This window comes from Oncorhynchus mykiss, chromosome 13, assembly GCF_057628025.1.
Source record: "Oncorhynchus mykiss isolate SJ-2025 chromosome 13, ASM5762802v1, whole genome shotgun sequence".
NCBI lineage: Eukaryota > Metazoa > Chordata > Actinopteri > Salmoniformes > Salmonidae > Oncorhynchus > Oncorhynchus mykiss.
This window is the reverse complement of record NC_143034.1, coordinates 20907501-20924625: the sequence shown is the minus strand read 5'-3', so window position 1 is coordinate 20924625 and position 17125 is coordinate 20907501. Positions and strand designations below refer to the sequence as shown.

General features: G+C 44.1%; 1 protein-coding gene across 2 annotated transcripts in view; it reads right to left on the bottom strand.

Annotated features, from left to right (window-relative positions):
- The window catches only part of LOC110513219 (microtubule-associated serine/threonine-protein kinase 1), a 79297-nt gene that overhangs the window by 15321 nt on the left and 46851 nt on the right, over positions 1 to 17125 (bottom strand). For both annotated transcript variants that reach the window (XM_090195641.1, XM_090195642.1), the window contains 9 exons: positions 16327 to 16536; positions 15454 to 15555; positions 11975 to 12107; positions 7629 to 7699; positions 7170 to 7246; positions 6705 to 6913; positions 2580 to 2718; positions 2148 to 2280; positions 305 to 470 (listed from right to left, as the gene is read on the bottom strand). In XM_090195641.1, the coding sequence (XP_090051767.1) occupies positions 305 to 470; positions 2148 to 2280; positions 2580 to 2718; positions 6705 to 6913; positions 7170 to 7246; positions 7629 to 7699; positions 11975 to 12107; positions 15454 to 15555; positions 16327 to 16536 (1240 nt within the window). The remainder of the gene's footprint in view (positions 1 to 304; positions 471 to 2147; positions 2281 to 2579; positions 2719 to 6704; positions 6914 to 7169; positions 7247 to 7628; positions 7700 to 11974; positions 12108 to 15453; positions 15556 to 16326; positions 16537 to 17125) is intronic.

The window sequence follows — 17125 nt, the reverse complement described above, 5'->3', positions numbered from 1 at the left end:
GTACACAGACAGAGGCCTTGGAGTCAACAGTCACCTACAGCAGTGGTTTTTAAACCTCTCCTCGGGGACCCCCAGCCGTTCATTTGATCAATTCCAGAGCTAGCACACCTGATTCAACTTGTGAATTGTCTGGGGGTCCCCGAGGAGAGCTTTGAAAACCCCTGACATACAGAACAAGAGGCACTGGGGGGGATTAAAAAAGACAACAGGTGCAAACACAGAGGAAAGGCCAGCCCTCATGTCTCAATCACCTGTAATGACCTGTCCAAAGAGCTTTTGACTGATTGATTGATGGCAGACTCACCTGTGATGACCTGTCCAAAGAGCTCCTCAGGCGTGTCTCCAAAGAAGGGCACACAGCCCACTAAGAACTCATAGAGGATGATGCCCATGGCCCACCAGTCCACCGGCTTCCCGTAGCCCTGTCTTAGGATCACCTCCGGGGCTATGTACTCTGGGGTGCCACACACCTGGGACAGGGAGAGAGATCCACCAATCAGAAGTCTCAATCACGCTCCTTGCCTATATTTTCCTCTCAACTACATGTACCAGATGCAATGGAGTAGTCCCAAAAGTGCAACACCTGCCCATTTGGCACTCCAGACAGGCTCAATAAAAATGAAAAGACAACAACAAATACTATTTGGACCCAGGTCTGGCCTGCTTAGCAAACTGCAAGCCCAAGAGCTTGAATATTCTTCCATCTGTCTCTGACAGAAGTACTGTACAGTAATCACTAATCAAGGACCCAGATTGTATAATGCTGATAATCAGAATTCTAATTCTAATTGGTACTGTTGCTGTACACTGTTGAGGCAGCAGGGGCCTAGTTCATTATAGCTAAGTGAATAACCAATGCCCTCTAATCAAGAGTCTACACAGACCACAACGTGAAAGGATCTTCATCTATTTCATGTGCAGATGATGTGTGTTCATTAGAACCCATTAAAAAGCATGAGCTGGTGTACACCCCAAACAAGTTGGTAGAGTCACTGACTAACTGTAGGCTGAAAAAATGTAATAAAGAGATTTGCACACTCTACATACAAGCTCCCAGTAATTTATTGGGTAAACCACCAACGTTTCAGCATCACTGTGCCTTCTTCATGGTCATGTCATGAATGCTTGAACCAGGTTATGTAAACAAACACTGCAATTAGTGCAACCAATGACAATAGTGAGGGGTGTGTCATAATTACTAGGGTGATAAGAATGAAAAAAATGTTTACTGTTAAAAGACAATAGTTTACAGCATGTTGAATATATTAGGCTATTGTTATCATACTGCAACATAATTAGATATTGTGCATAGTAATAGCATCAACATACATTATTATTTGATTTAATACACATATTTAATTGTTTCCATTTAATTTCATCTTTGTTACATGTCATCTTTTGGTTCAACAGTAATGCACAACAAGCATCATCAACAACGGCAATATCTTGGGTGCACGCTGATACGCTGTAGAGCACAGGAGGTTGGTGGCACCTTAATTGGGGAGGACAGGCACGTGGTAATGACTGGAACAGAATAGGTGGAATGGTATCAAATACATCAAGTGTCCATGCAATGTCCATGCTAAAGCAGGTTATATCCATCTAGAGTCCTCTTTCTACCTCTATGTGAAACAACACAGCATTCAGTCTGGTTTAACCAGGCCAGGACCCCTACCGCTGGAGAAGACACTGTATTGCTGCTGGCCTAACAGCATAATTTATTAATATGGGGAGTTAAATTCAAAACCTCCGTAAACAATAAACTGTAATTGCAAAATAAATAGGGACCAGAATGTTATTTATTTAGAGAAATGATGATGATTCAGTCTGTATGGTAAACATTATTAGTGACTGTGCTTGGCAAATTATGCGTTTTTGCAAGGTTATTTTGAGATTCTCAATCCTTTGACGCACGAGGCAAGTCAAGGGATCCTGAATTCAACTCACTCACGCAACTGTCATGACTGTAGGCTATCTACAGAGTTTCTAACATACTGTATGTGATTGGCTCTTCATTGAGAAGTTGGCTGTATACTACCTCTCACAATATGATTCATTGTTTGTTTGATTAGCTGAGTGACTGACTGATCATGACTGACCGACTGACTAACTGACTGATTGATTGACTGACCAATCAATCGATCTACCTGTTTGTCCAGGAACTCGCGTGCGTCCTTCTCGATGTGTCCCTCGTACAGGTTGGTGGTGAGGCTCATCAGACCCATCTTAGACAGGCCAAAGTCGGTCAGCTTGATGTGGCCCATAGAGGTGATCAGAAGACTGGTGGAAATAGGAACAACACATGGGCTGTTAGATACCAACTGCAAAGCAAACCCCAGGAACAGCCATTATTCCATTACAATGAGCCCGTACGTATGACCAATAGGAGCCTGTAGGAGTTATAGGAGCCTGTATTCCTAGAACCTGTCCCCATACACACATTTTGGCTTAATATTGTTAGAGGATGTCCCAAATGTTCCTAAGAAATTACATTTATGGTGAATATTGTATAGTGTGAAAGCTACTTAAAACCTCCAATCCACCAGGGGCTTGTCAGGGTGGCAGTGCAGCCCACTCACTTGTCAGGCTTGAGGTCTCGGTGCACGATGCCATAGTTGTGTAGGTACTCCAGTGCCAGCACGGTCTCTGCAAAGTACATTTTGGTGAGTTCCACGGGCAGCGCCCCGATGTTCTTCAGCAGAGTGGCACAGTCTCCCCCTATAGGAACACAACATGGTTGGTTAGACACGGTCTCCCCCTATAGGAACACAACATGGTTGGTTAGACACAGTCTCCCCCTATAGGAACACAACATGGTTAGTTAGACACAGTCTCCCCCTATAGGAATACAACATGGTTGGTTAGACACGGTCTCCCCCTATAGGAACACAACATGGTTGGTTAGACACAGTCTCCCCCTATAGGAACACAACATGGTTAGTTAGACACGGTCTCTGCCTATAGGAACACAACATGGTTGGTTGGGCACAGTCTCCCCCTATAGGAACACACCATGGTTGGTTAGATACGGTCTCCCCCTATAGGAACACACCATGGTTGGTTAGACACGGTCTCCCCCTATAGGAACACAACATGGTTGGTTAGACACAGTCTCCCCCTATAGGAACACAACATGGTTGGTTAGACACGGTCTCCCCCTATAGGAACACAACATGGTTAGTTAGACACAGTCTCCCCCTATAGGAACACAACATGGTTAGTTAGACACGGTCTCTGCCTATAGGAACACAACATGGTTAGTTAGACACAGTCTCCCCCTATAGGAACACAACATGGTTGGTTAGACACAGTCTCCCCCTATAGGAACACAACATGGTTGGTTAGACACGGTCTCCCCCTATAGGAACACAACATGGTTGGTTAGACACAGTCTCCCCCTATAGGAACACAACATGGTTAGTTAGACACAGTCTCCCCCTATAGGAACACAACATGGTTGGTTGGGCACAGTCTCCCCCTATAGGAACACAACATGGTTGGTTAGACACGGTCTCCCCCTATAGGAACACAACATGGTTGGTTAGACACAGTCTCTCCCTATAGGAACACAACATGGTTGGTTAGACACAGTCTCCCCCTATAGGAACACAACATGGTTGGTTAGACACGGTCTCCCCCTATAGGAACACAACATGGTTGGTTAGACACTGTCTCCCACTATAGGAACACAACATGGTTGGTTAGACACAGTCTCCCCCTATAGGAACACAACATGGTTGGTTAGACACAGTCTCCCCCTATAGGAACACAACATGGTTAGTTAGACACGGTCTCCCCCTATAGGAACACAACATGGTTGGTTAGGCAAGGTCTCCCCCTATAGGAACACAACATGGTTGGTTAGGCACGGTCTCCCCCTATAGGAACACAACATGGTTGGTTAGACACAGTCTCCCCCTATAGGAACACAACATGGTTGGTTAGACATGGATTATGCCTCGGTTCTCTACCCTGCTCCTAAAGAATGGACTTGTACACACTTTCTGTCATGGATTCAAACACTGGTGGGGACTTCATTGACCTACAGACAGAGCTTATACCACAACAGCGCTGTTCAATTTACGACGGGCAATGTGCAAGTGCGCACTTCTGTACCCTTTGGGAAGAGAATGGGGCACAGCCTGAGAGTCAGTCTGAAGGGGTTAAAGGATTTCACAGTGTCGGTCGGGCCTATCTGTCGTCGTTTCTCTTGGGTTGTTTCTCCCCTTCTCCTTGGCCTGGTAAACCTATGTTTGGCAGAGTCCCATCTGACTCACACACAACTCTTCATGCCTGGCTGTGTCTGTAGGCTGACTCTGAACACTAACAATCAGGAGAAAGGCAATCTGCTTTCTGCTATATAGTTGGGTTGAGTATGTTGAGTTGCCCTCGAGCACCTAACACGCATTAAGGAAGATGGTTTGGCTAGGGCTGCTGTGGGAAGTGACCCCGTTTTACTTTCTACAACTGAATTGACTATGGTAAAATAACAACTTGACAGTTATTTGAATCTCTGGCCCTCGGTCAATCCCCTATATAGATAGGATAGATGTTTTTAGGTTTCCACCAGTGGTGTTAGTTAGACCCAGTCCCAACCAGAAGCCATGGATTACAGGCAACATTCGAACTGAGCTAAAGGGTAGAGCTGCCGCATTCAAGGTGCTGGACTCTACCTCGGAAGCTTTTAAGAAATCCTGCTATGCCCTCCGACAAACCCTCAAACAGGCAAAGCGCCGATATAGGGCTAAGATTGAATCGTACTTTACCGGCTCCGACGCTCGTCTTATGTGGCAGGGCTTGCAAACTATTACAGACTACAAAGGGAACAACCGCAAGCTGCCCAGTGCCCAGTGACACGAGCCTGCCAGCCCAATTCGCATACCGCCCAAACAGATCCACAGATGATGAAGTCTCTATTGCACTCCACACTGCCCTTTCCCACCTGGACAAAAGGAACACCTATGTGAGAATGCTATTCATTGACTTCAGCTCAGCGTTCAACACCATAGTGCCCTCAAAGCTCATCACTAAGCTAAGGATCCTGGGACTAAACACCTCCCTCTGCAACTAGATCCTGAACTTCCTGACAGGCCGCCCCCAGGTGGTGAGGGTAAGTAGCAACACATCCACCACGCTGATCCTCAACACTGGAGCCCCTCAGGGGTGCGTGCTCAGTCGCCTCCTGTGCTCCCTGTTCACCCACGACTGTGTGGCAAGGCACGACTCCAACACCATCATTAAGTTTGCAGACAACACAACAGTGGTAGGCCTGATCACCGACAACAACGAGACATCCTATAAGGAGGAGGTCAGAGAACTGGCCGGGTGGTGCCAAAAGAACAACCTATCACTCAACATAATCAAGACAAAGGAGGTGATTGTGGACTACAGGAAAAGGAGGACCGAACACACCCCCCATTCTCATTGACGGGGCTGCAGTGGAGCTGGTTGAGAGCTTCAAGTTCCTTGGTGTACACATCACCAACAAACTAGAATAGTCCAAACACACCAATACAGTCGTGAAGAGGGCACGACAAAGCCTATTCTCCCTCAGGAAACTAAAAAGATTTGGCATGGGTCCTCAGATTCTCAAAAGGTTCTACAGCTGCAACATCGAGAGCATCCTGACTGGTTGCATCACTGCCTGGCATGGCAACTGCTCGGCCTCCGACCGCAAGGCACTACAAAGGGTAGTGCATACGGCCCAGTACATCACTGGGGCTAAGCTGCCTGCCACCCAGGACCTCTACACCAGGCGGTGTCAGAGGAAGGCCAAAAAAATGGTCATAGACCACAGCCACCCCAGTCATAGAATGTTCTCTCTACTACCGCATGGCAAGCGGTACCGGAGCGCCAAGTCTAGGACCAAAAGGCTTCTCAACAGCTTTTACCCCCAAGCCATAAGACTCCTGAACAGGTAATCAAATGGCTACCCGGACTATCTGCATTGTGTCCCGCCACCCACCACCCGCCAACCCTTCTTTTACGCTACTGCTACTCTCTGTTTATCATATATTGATAGTCACTTTAACCATACCTACATGTACATACTACCTCAATCAGCCCGACTAACCGGTGCCTGTATATAGCCTTGCTACTGTTATTTTTCACTGTCTTTTCACTGTTGTTTTTATTTCTTTACTTTTCTATTGTTCACTTAATAGCAATTTTTTACTTAAAAATCGCAGTGTTGGTTAGAGCCTGTAAGTTAGAATTTCACTGTAAGGTCTACATCTGTTGTATTCGGCGCACGTGACAAATAAGAATTGATTTGATTTGTCTGGTGGCACTTTAAATGAGGAGGACGGGCTCATAGTAATGTTTGGAATGGAATGGTATCACACACATCAAACATGTGGTTTTCCATGTGTTTGATACCATTCCATTTACATCACTCCATCCATTATTATGAGCTGCTCTCCCCGCTGGTTTCCACCACAGTGCTTTCACCTGGCCAGTCCTATCAGATACCATGAAGGGCAAATGAACAAGGGCAGAAGGGAGAGTACTACTTTCCAGAATGAGGATGAAATCCAACCGGGTTTTCTGAGAAACTCTCTCACCTCAAAGGAAGTGAACAAGATCAGAACGGAGAGAACTTTGAAAGAGCAAGGTGTAAGATATGTGAAGTTTCTTGGGACACCCTATGAAGCCTTTATTGTAATTCCATTAAAGTAGTACAGTTTACTCAGAAACCCACTGACCTTCAACATACTCCATGACCATGCAGAGGTGCCTGCGAGTCTCGAAGGAGCAGAACATGGAGACCACGAAGGGGTTCTCAGCGAAGGTCAGGATGTCTCTCTCTACGAAGGCCTGCTGGATCTGGTTCCTCAGGATCAGGTTCTGCTTGTTGATCTTCTTCATGGCAAAACGCTGACGGGTCTCCCTGTGACGTACCAGGTACACCGCCCTGACGGGGGAGGGAGGGAGGAGGGAAGAAGGAGGGAGGGGAGAGAAGGGAGTGGACAAGGAGGGAGGAGGGGAGAGAGGGGGAGGAGGGAGATGGGTAAAGGGTAGAGGTGCAAGAAGCCAAGGGTATGGTTGTGGTAAAATTAGATGGTCAGAGAAATCTACCTGGAGCCTCATGTCTTTGAATGAATGTGAGGACTTTGTGATGTACATGAAATGTATAGTCATTCATATTGCTTTGACCAGACTCTACTCACCCATATGCTCCGTTGCTGATCAGCTTGATGGTTTGAAAGTCTTCTTCACTTGGCGGCTTCATGGCTTTCATCTTCCCCTACATAAACAAGCAGGCAAGCTCAGTCCAACTGAAGCTAGATACTATTTGAAGAGAGATCTGGTGTGTCTGTGAGTGTATTTCTCATTAGAAATGGAGGCTCCTCACCTCTGATCTGGTGTGTCTGTGAGTGTATTTATCATTAGAAATGGAGGGTCCTCACCTCTGATCTGGTGTGTCTGTGAGTGTATTTCTCATTAGAGATGGAGGGTCCTCACCTCTGATCTGGTGTGTCTGTGAGTGTATTTCTCATTAGAGATGGAGGGTCCTCACCTCTGATCTGGTGTGTCTGTGAGTGCATTTCTCATTAGAGATGGAGGGTCCTCACCTCTGATCTGGTTGTCTGTGAGTGTATTTATCATTAGATATGGAGGGTCCTCACCTCTGCAGAATCGTCTGGCTCTGGGGTGTGGGGACCTTCACTGTCATAGTAGTTGTCCATGCTCACAATGTCTGGACAAAAACACATGATTTAACACTCAATACAGTATCTGGTGTGTACTGTTGCAGATCAATAGCATTGTGTGTACATACAGTGCCTTCAGAAAGTGACTTATTCCACATTTCGTTGTGTTACAGCCTGAGCAATGCAATGGAAATTCACTTTAAAGAGGGTTGTTTGGGTTTTTCGCTACAATAACAAAATCACTTTGACATGTGAGTCACTCTGGATAAGGAGGAGAGTGCTGAACAAATAAATGAAAATGTGTTAAAGGCCCAGTGCAGTCAAATACGGGATTTCCATGTTTTATATATACATTGCCTTTGGAAAGTATTCAGTCCCTTTGACTTTTTCCACATTTTGTTACGTTACAGCCTTATTCTAAAATGGATTAAATAAATGTTTTCCCTCATCGATATACACACAATACCCCATAATGACAAAGCGAAAACAGGTTTTTAGACATTTTTGCAAATGTAATAAAAACAAAAAAACAGAAATACCTTCTTTACATAAGTATTCAGACCCTTTGCTATGAGACTCAAAATTGAGCTCAGGTGCATTCTGTTTTCATTCATCATCCTTGAGATATTTTTACAACTTGATTGGAGTCCGCCTGTGGTAAATTCAATTGATTGGACATGATTTGGAAAAGCACACACCTGTCTATATAAGGTCTCACAGCATGTCAGAGCAAAAAACAAGCCATGAGGTCAAAGGAATTGTTCATAGAGCTCCGAGACAGGATTGTGTTAAGGCACAGATCTGGGAAAGGGTACCAAAAAATGTCTGCAGCTTTGAGTGTCCCCAAAAACCCAGTGGCCTCCATCATTCTTGAATGGAAAAAGTTTGGAACCACCAAGACTCTTCCTGAAACTGTCCGCCTGACCAAACTGAGCAATCAGGGGAGAAGGGCCTTGGTCAGAGAGGTGACCAAGAACCCAATGGTCACTCTAACAGAGCTCCAGAATTCCTCTGTGGAGATGGGAGAACTTTCCAGGACAACCATCTCTGCAGCACTCCACCAATCAGGTATTTATTGTAGAGTGGCCAGATGGAAGCCACTACTCAGTAAATGGCACATAACAGCCCGCTTGGAATTTGCCAAAAGGCACCTAAAGGACTCAAACCATGAGAAACAAGATTCTCTGGTGTGATGAAACCAAGATTGAACTGTAGGGAAACCTGGCAGGGAAACCTGGCACCATCCCTACAGTGAAGCATGGTGGTGGCAGCATCATGCTGTGGGGATTTTTTTTTAGCGGCAGGGACTGGGAGACTAGTCAGGATCGAGGCAAAGATGAACAGAGCAAAGTACAGAGAGATCCTTGATGAAAACCTGCTCCAGAGTGCTCAGGACCTCAGACTGGGGCGAAGGTCTCTGAATGTCCTTGATGAGAGGCCCAGACAGAAAATCTCTGGAGAGACCTGAAAATAGCTGTGCAGCAATGCTCCCCATCCAACCTGACAGAGCTTGAGAGGATCTGCAGAGAAGAATGGGATAAGCTCCTCAAATAGAGGTTTGCCAAGCTTGTAGCGTTATACCTAAGAAGACTCGAGGCTGTAATCACTGCCAAAGGTGCTTCAACAAAGCACTGAGTAAAGGGTCTGAATACTTACAGTATGTACAATACCGTTCAAAAGTTTGGGGTCACTTAGAAATGTCCTGGTTTTTGAAAGAAAAGCTATTTTTTTGTCCATTAAAATAACATCAAATTGATCAGAAATACAGTGTAGACTTTTTTAATTATGTAATTGACTTGTAGCTGGAAATTGCAGATTTTTAAATGGAATATCTACATAGATCTTCAGTTTCTTGGCAATTTCTCGCATGGAATAGCCTTCATTTCTCAGAACAAGAATAGACTGACGAGTTTCAGAAGATAGACTTTGTTTCTGGTCATTTTGAGCAAATGCTGATGCTCCAGATACTCAACTAGTCTAAAGAAGGCCAGTTTTATTGCTTCCTTAATCAGCACAACAGTTTTCAGCTGTGCTAAAATAATTGCAAAAGGGTTTTCTAATGATCAATTAGCCTTTTAAAATTCTAAACTTGGATTAACTAACACAACGTGCCATTGAACACGGTTGCTGATAATGGGCCTCTGTACGCATATGTAGATATTCCATAAAAAAATCTGCCGTTTCCAGCTACAACAGTCAATTTCATCATTAAAAATGTCTCCACGTATTTCTGATTAATTTTATATTATTTTAATGGGCAAATATGGGATTTTCTATCAAAAACAAGGACATTTCTAAGTTTTCATTTCATACTTTTGAACATTAGTGTACATGTGATATTTCAGTTTTTATTGTTAAATACATTTGCAAAAAATATTAAAAAACTGTTTTTGCTTTTCCATTATGGGCTACTGTGTGTAGAATGATAAGGGGAAAAAACAATTTAATACATTTTAGAATAAGACTGTAACATAACAAAATGTGGAAAAAGTCAAGGGGTCTGAATACTTTCCAAAGCACTATATATATTTCCACACTATGAAGTTGGAGAAAAAGTTAGTGTTAGAGCTGTTTGAAACGACCGCCTGAAATTTCTGACTGTTTTGGTAGGATGGAGCCGGTAAATGAGTTAATAGACCAATAACAGCTCATTTTCAGTTTTCCCCTCCCCACTCAGACCACTTCCAGACGGTGCTCTTTGCGAAGAATAATTATTTTTAAAATAATTTTAATTGAAAACAATCACAGTAAGGTACTTTCTGTCACCAGAAATGATTTGATATTGAGATAAAAATGGCTGCATTGCACCTTTAAGTAAGCATCTCGTTAATTTGAATTAGATGTCACATAAAGTGATGTGAAAATAATATATCTTCTTGTCACCTTGGTAACAACATTTCTAAAAACAAAATGGTTGTGTTTGGAGAACCGAGAGAGGGAGGGAAGACGAGAGTGTGTGTGTGAGAGAGAGAAAGAGAGATGAAGCTGTGAATATTTGTGTGGGTGAAAAACAGAAAGGTGCTAAACCAAGAGGTGGTTTGTAAAAAGTGTCACATTGTGACAACCCACTAAAACCCAAACTCATATTTCTTCAACCAGACTGAAGGTAGCTGACAAAGAGGAGCCAGTCGGATTCTGAATAGTCTTTCTAACACATTTACATTGAGTAGTTTAATGAACAGCTTGTGATGGATTTGCCACTGTGAGAAGTGGAGCTGGACGGAACTGAAGGAGTCAGAGAAGGAGTTTGGGGGCTGCTGTAGATTAATGACAGTGAGTGCAGTGCTGCGACCGGCTTCATAATCAGTAAAGGGAGTTCTCTCTGCGTCTCAATAATGTCTACATGTAGCCTGGTCCCAGGTCTGTTTGTGCTGTCTTGCCAAGGTTCAGTGTGACAATGCCAAGAGCTGGGACCAGGCTAGCTGACAGGTGGATCCCTGCCCACATGCTACAATGCCAAGATGCTGTTGTTTTTCTCATGCCAAAATGTATTGTTTTTTCTAAGGTTATTTCTGCTAGCTTTATAGTTAATTACCTATAATAAACACCCGAGGGGAGTGTGGCTGTCAAAATGTGGGTAGAGAAATCTCAACCATCAATCTTTCATTTTCTCTTGTTTGGCTTCTACAGGTACATGATGCCCTAAATCTGTCTCTTTTTGTTTCCGTCTACTGTCTCCCCCCCCATCCCAACCTCCACACGGTCGCAGGTCAGTCCCAGCTGCCTGCATGTCTCTTTTTATTCCTCTCATCCCTCTCTTCCTTACTCTCTTCTTCATTAAATCTCCCCTCTACTCCTCTCTCCTACATCTCTCTCACCCTCCAGAGGGTGTTTGGTCTGTCCCAGCCATCTGAATCTGTCTATTTCTGTTCCTCTCTTCTCTCTCCTCCTCCCTCTCATCCTTCTCTCTCACCCTCCAGAGGGTCCCTGGTCTGTCCCAGCCTTCAATCTGTCTCTTTCCATTCATCTCTTCCTCTCTCTCTCCTCCTCCCTCTCATCCTTCTCTCTCACCCTCCAGAGGGTCCCTGGTCTGTTCCAACCCTCAATTTCTCTTTCCGTTCCTCTCTTCCCTCTCATCCTCCCCCTCCCTTACTCACCCTCTAGTCTAGGGGTATTAAACTCTTACCCAACGAGGTCCGGAGCCTGCTGGTTTTCCATTCTCCCTGATAATTAATTCCACCCACCTGGTGTCCCAGGTCTAAATCAGTCCCTGATTGGAGGAGAAGACAGGAATAAAGCCAAGTGGTTCCAGAGTTGAGGGCTCTAGAGTGTCCTGACGTAACAAGGAGTATCCATCTTCATTAAATGTGTGTGTGTCTCACCCTCCAGAGGGTCCCGGGTCAGACCCAGCTGGCTGATGATGTAGCGAGGGATGTCCGTCTTCATCAGGTGTCCCTCCTTGGCGTGGTCCTCCGCTGCCTCCAGCAGGTGATAGAACTCCTCTGGGTTGAACTCCTACAGAGAGGAACCAAATACAAAGTTACACAAAAGCTGCCAGTCTGCCACATAAACTTGATGTAGTATTGACTTTTCTGGATTGAACTCCTGTACATGAAGGGGAGGGGGGACAATATATATATATTTTTTTACCTTTATTTAACTAGGCAAGTCAGTTAAGAACAAATTCTTATTTTCAATGACGGCCTAGGAACAGTGGGTTAACTGCATTGTTAAGGGGCAGAACGGCAAATTTTTACCTTGTCAGCTCAGAGATTCAATCCAGCAACCTTTCGGTTACTTGTCCAACGCTCAAACCACTAGGCTACCCTGCCGCCGGTATTGAGAAGAGGGTGGGACAAAATTGACAGTACTGTCTGTGGTATTGAGAGGAGGGGGGACAATATTGACAGTACTGTCTGTGGTATTGAGAGGAGGGGGGACAATATTGACAGTACTGTCTGTGGTATTGAGAGGAGGGGGGACAATATTGACAGTACTGTCTGTGGTATTGAGAGGAGGGGGGACAATATTGACAGTACTGTCTGTGGTATTGAGAGGAGGGGGGACAATATTGGCAGTAATGTCTGTGGTATTGAGAGGAGGGGGGACAATATAGAGTGTAACAGACTAAATCCTGCCACATCGACTGCCATTGTGTATGGTATTCTGTGTGCTGTTTTGAGTTTAACTGGGGAATCCTACAGGCTGAAATAAGGAGCTAATAAACTGCTGGGTACTAACATGGTCATAACTTTGAATTGCTGCTCCAATAAGCCCTACAGCTGATTAACATAGCCTTTTATTCTGTCCTCTGGGCATCTCTTTCATTCACCCTTTGTGGAGGGATATAACACTGTTATTAGAAACCAGAGCACCTGGGGCTGGGAGGGGAAGGTCATTTCCTGGTTTCAGTGTTCCGATGATCAACTGTTCCCTGGCCTTGCCAACTAAGATACATATGAGAGGAGTGAACCATAGAAATAGAAGGAATAGAATAGATTATATTTCTTTGAGTAAATTTACAAAGTTCCCTGGATTGCCAACTATGATGAGTGGAGTGATCATAGATTAGAGACACAATATAAGACTAATATAAGTATTGTACTTGATTCTGTGGGAGTGAAACTCTCTGCACAGAGTTCTGCTCTGCTCTATGTACCTCTATGTGGGATAATGTTCTTCCACCATGGCTCTGACATTTCACCAAATCAGAGGAGACTGTGACTAGAATGCCAAATGAACTGAACCCCCCCCTCTCTCTCCCCTCCAATTCACGTTCTCTCTCCTCTCTCCCTCTACCTTTCCCTACCTCTTTCATTCTCCTCTCTCTCTCCATCTCTCTCCTCTGCATTTTCCTTTGTCTCTCCCTCCATCTTTCCTTCTCTCGCGTTCTCTCTCCCCCCTCCATTTCACTTTCCCTCTCCCCCTCCATTTCACTTTCTCTCTCCCCCCTCCATTTCACTTTCTCTCTCCCCCCTCCATTTCACTTTCTCTCTCCCCCCTCCATTTCACTTTCTCTCTTCCTCCATCCTTGTCTACCTCTTCCCTCTCACTCTCTCTCTCATATAACTGACACAAGCAGAAGCATCCAGCCTGACCCTATCGACCTCTTCCGCTGGTCGCCCTGGCAACGGGAAGATGAGACGTAACAGCAGAAGGAGGTGGGACCAAGCATTTGACAGGCAGGGGAAGCCATCAATCAGAGTGTGTAAATCCAGGGACACTCCAGTGACTTATGTACATATAGCTTTGAATGTCAACTGGACAGTTGGAGGAGTTCATTTCAACTGTCATTGAATGAGGTGTTGGCCCATGGCAGCAGTGTATGTGGGTGGATGTTTTACAGTTAGGAAAATATCCTTAGGCATTTAACATAATGCTGTGTATGTAATGACTCATAAGACATCTTTGACCTATATCTATGAAAACAAGGGATGTGTTTTGGTTAAATACACCGCACAATCTGTCATAAAGTTAGCCTCTAGTATCGTTGATTTAGCTACAGGGAAAAATGAGAGAGGGAGACAGATTAAAGGGGATGAACAGTATGTGTCCCAAATGGCATCCTATTCCCTACATGGTGCACTACCTTTGATCAGAGCCCTATGGGGGCCTGGTCCAAAAGTAGTGCACTATATAGGGAATAGGGTGCCATTTGGGACCATAGAGTTCTGGTCTAAAGTAGTGCACTATATTGGGAATAGGGTGCCATTTGGAATAGTAGGCAAAACAAACATATTTTTCACGATTATAGCTATATTATCAAAATCAATAAACCAAAGCACGTTTTGGGGTTCATTCATTAGTTTTTAGGTGATTAAGTAGAATCCTGTTGAAAAATGATGCGGAAAGTATCATTTACATTCCTAAAACATAAGTTGAAAATGTTACTGTTCCTGCTACCTATTGTTGATTATTAATTTGTTTTTAAATGTCCAAATTCATAATCAATATGCTGAAATATGTTGTGATATTTTGAAGGCCAAAAATAAACATTACTCCCTACACATACATATGTCACACTTGTGTTCAGATTAGTTCTATTTAGCTAAATAAGTTGCTTATAAACTGCACACACACCAACATTTACCAAGCAGCCACTCTACACTTTGATTGGCTTGTTCTACTGTAATCAAAAGCTAGCGCAAATGAATCACATCACTATTGTCTATAAAGATCAATGGAACTGGGACAATAACCGGGGTGACGTGTACCGTTTGCCCTCATCTAAAAGATAAAACCACAGCTAACTTGGGTAAACTACTTATACCTGTCGATAGATGAGAACCTGTAGTAGCCATTTCTCAACTCATCTCGTTGTGTCATGTTTACAGTAGATGGCCAATACGAAAAGGAAACAACACCTTTTTGACTGGAACATTTCAACGAATCATCACCTCACAGGTAGACCTACAAACTGACAGGGGTTTCATTTCAGTGCCAGCTTGACTGTCAAATACGTGGATTTGTTTGTGGCCAGCAACTTTTTTTTAAAGCAAAATCAATTTAGTATAATCTTGATATTAACATCACCAATCTGAGGTAAAAAGATGTCCGTGTGTTGAAAATTCAAGCTTGTACAAGGTAGTTAACACACTTTCCAAATTAGGGGAATTAGCGCAATATGAAATCATTTTATATGACAAAATAATTATACATCAATTAAGGGATTATAGTACAGCATATATTGCCCACTCACAAGCTATTGCAACAATTCCACATATTTCTAACTCAATGATCTATTTAGAGAGTGAACTGCTCTGAAACCCATTTGAACCAGGTGCTCTAGAATAGAGTCTCCAGAGTGTCTGAGCCGCAGCCTGAACATTCAACGTCCTAATAGACCTGTAATAGAGCTCACCAGACATTCCAGAAGCCGGGCGGGACGAGATATGATGATGAAGAGCTTTTTGACCAGCTCAGTGACGAAGGTCAACTCAGAGCTCTCAGAACGCTCATAGGCCTGAGGGAGAGAGACAGAGAGAGAGAGAGAGAGAGAGAGAGAGAGAGAGAGAGAGAGAGAGAGAGAGGGCTTCAGCACCAGGGACAGCGATAAACAAATTCTTAGCAATTAATAGGTTCTTCACCAATAAAATTGAATGTCAGTTACTTTGGAAGACCAGAAGAGGACTAGGGGTGCGTGTGTGTGCATGTATATGTGTTGTGTATGTGTGCATGTACATGTGTTGTGTATGTGAGCATGTATATGTGTTGTGTATGTGAGCATGTACATGTGTTGTGTATGTGAGCATGTACATCTGTTGTGTATGTGAGCATGTATATGTGTTGTGTATGTGAGCATGTATATGTGTTGTGTATGTGAGCATGTATATGTGTTGTGTATGTGTGCATGTATATGTGTTGTGTATGTGAGCATGTATATGTGTTGTGTATGTGAGCATGTACATCTGTTGTGTATGTGAGCATGTATATGTGTTGTGTATGTGAGCATGTATATGTGTTGTGTGTGTGAGCATGTATATGTGTTGTGTATGTGAGCATGTATATGTGTTGTGTGTGTGAGCATGTATATGTGTTGTGTATGTGTGCATGTATATGTGTTGTGTATGTGAGCATGTATATGTGTTGTGTATGTGAGCATGTATATGTGTTGTGTATGTGAGCATGTATATGTGTTGTGTATGTGAGCATGTATATGTGTTGTGTATGTGAGCATGTACATGTGTTGTGTATGTGCGTCCTCATGTGTTTGCAACTATGCATGATGACTCACGTCGTTGAGCATCTTCTCCAGATTCTCCTGCAGCTCAAAGAAATACACCGTTGTGATGAGTCCGTCCTGTGATTTGGTCAGGCAGTCTCTGGACAGCTCTGCTATCTGGTGGTGGATGAAGCTGAGGACCCCGTCAGCCAGCGGCAGCACGCTCTCCGGGGAGAAGTTCTGGATGAACTCTGACAGACGCTCCTCCATCTGGGCTGTAGCCTGGGAGGAGAGGACAACATGGTAAAATACACTACAGGTGAGTGACTGGGGTCCGAACCCAGGCCACAAGACAGTGTTAACCAACTGAGATAAAGCCTTTCAGGGGAGAAGCTATCAACGTTCCTTCATCTGGGCAGTTGACAGATATACAGCATAGACTACATATTATCAATACAGGACCGATGGGGTTCGAACCCAGGACTTTTACCAGCTACAGGATTGTGTTGGTGTGTTCAGCTAAAGCCTAGGAGCCAACACAAGTCTTCAGGACTCAGGTAAGGTTACTTAACGTGCGAGCGTGGTTGACCCACCCATTGAGCACCATGTGAAGTCCATGTGATCAGTATTCTAGTGGGAGACTAGCAATATAGTCAAACAAGCAGACACCATCAGCAAACTGCTGAATCCAAATAAATCTCTCCGTACCTTAGTGTTTGAACTACTATAGTATGTGATGTGAGTAATGCCTTTTCTCTGTTTGTCTGCTTCTGTTTGGTTTGCAGCTTTACCACAGCGGCTGCCTGCCTGTCATACAGCCTGTAAGTCATTGATATCGGTCAACACAAAGCCAGAAGTGGTTGCAACAGTG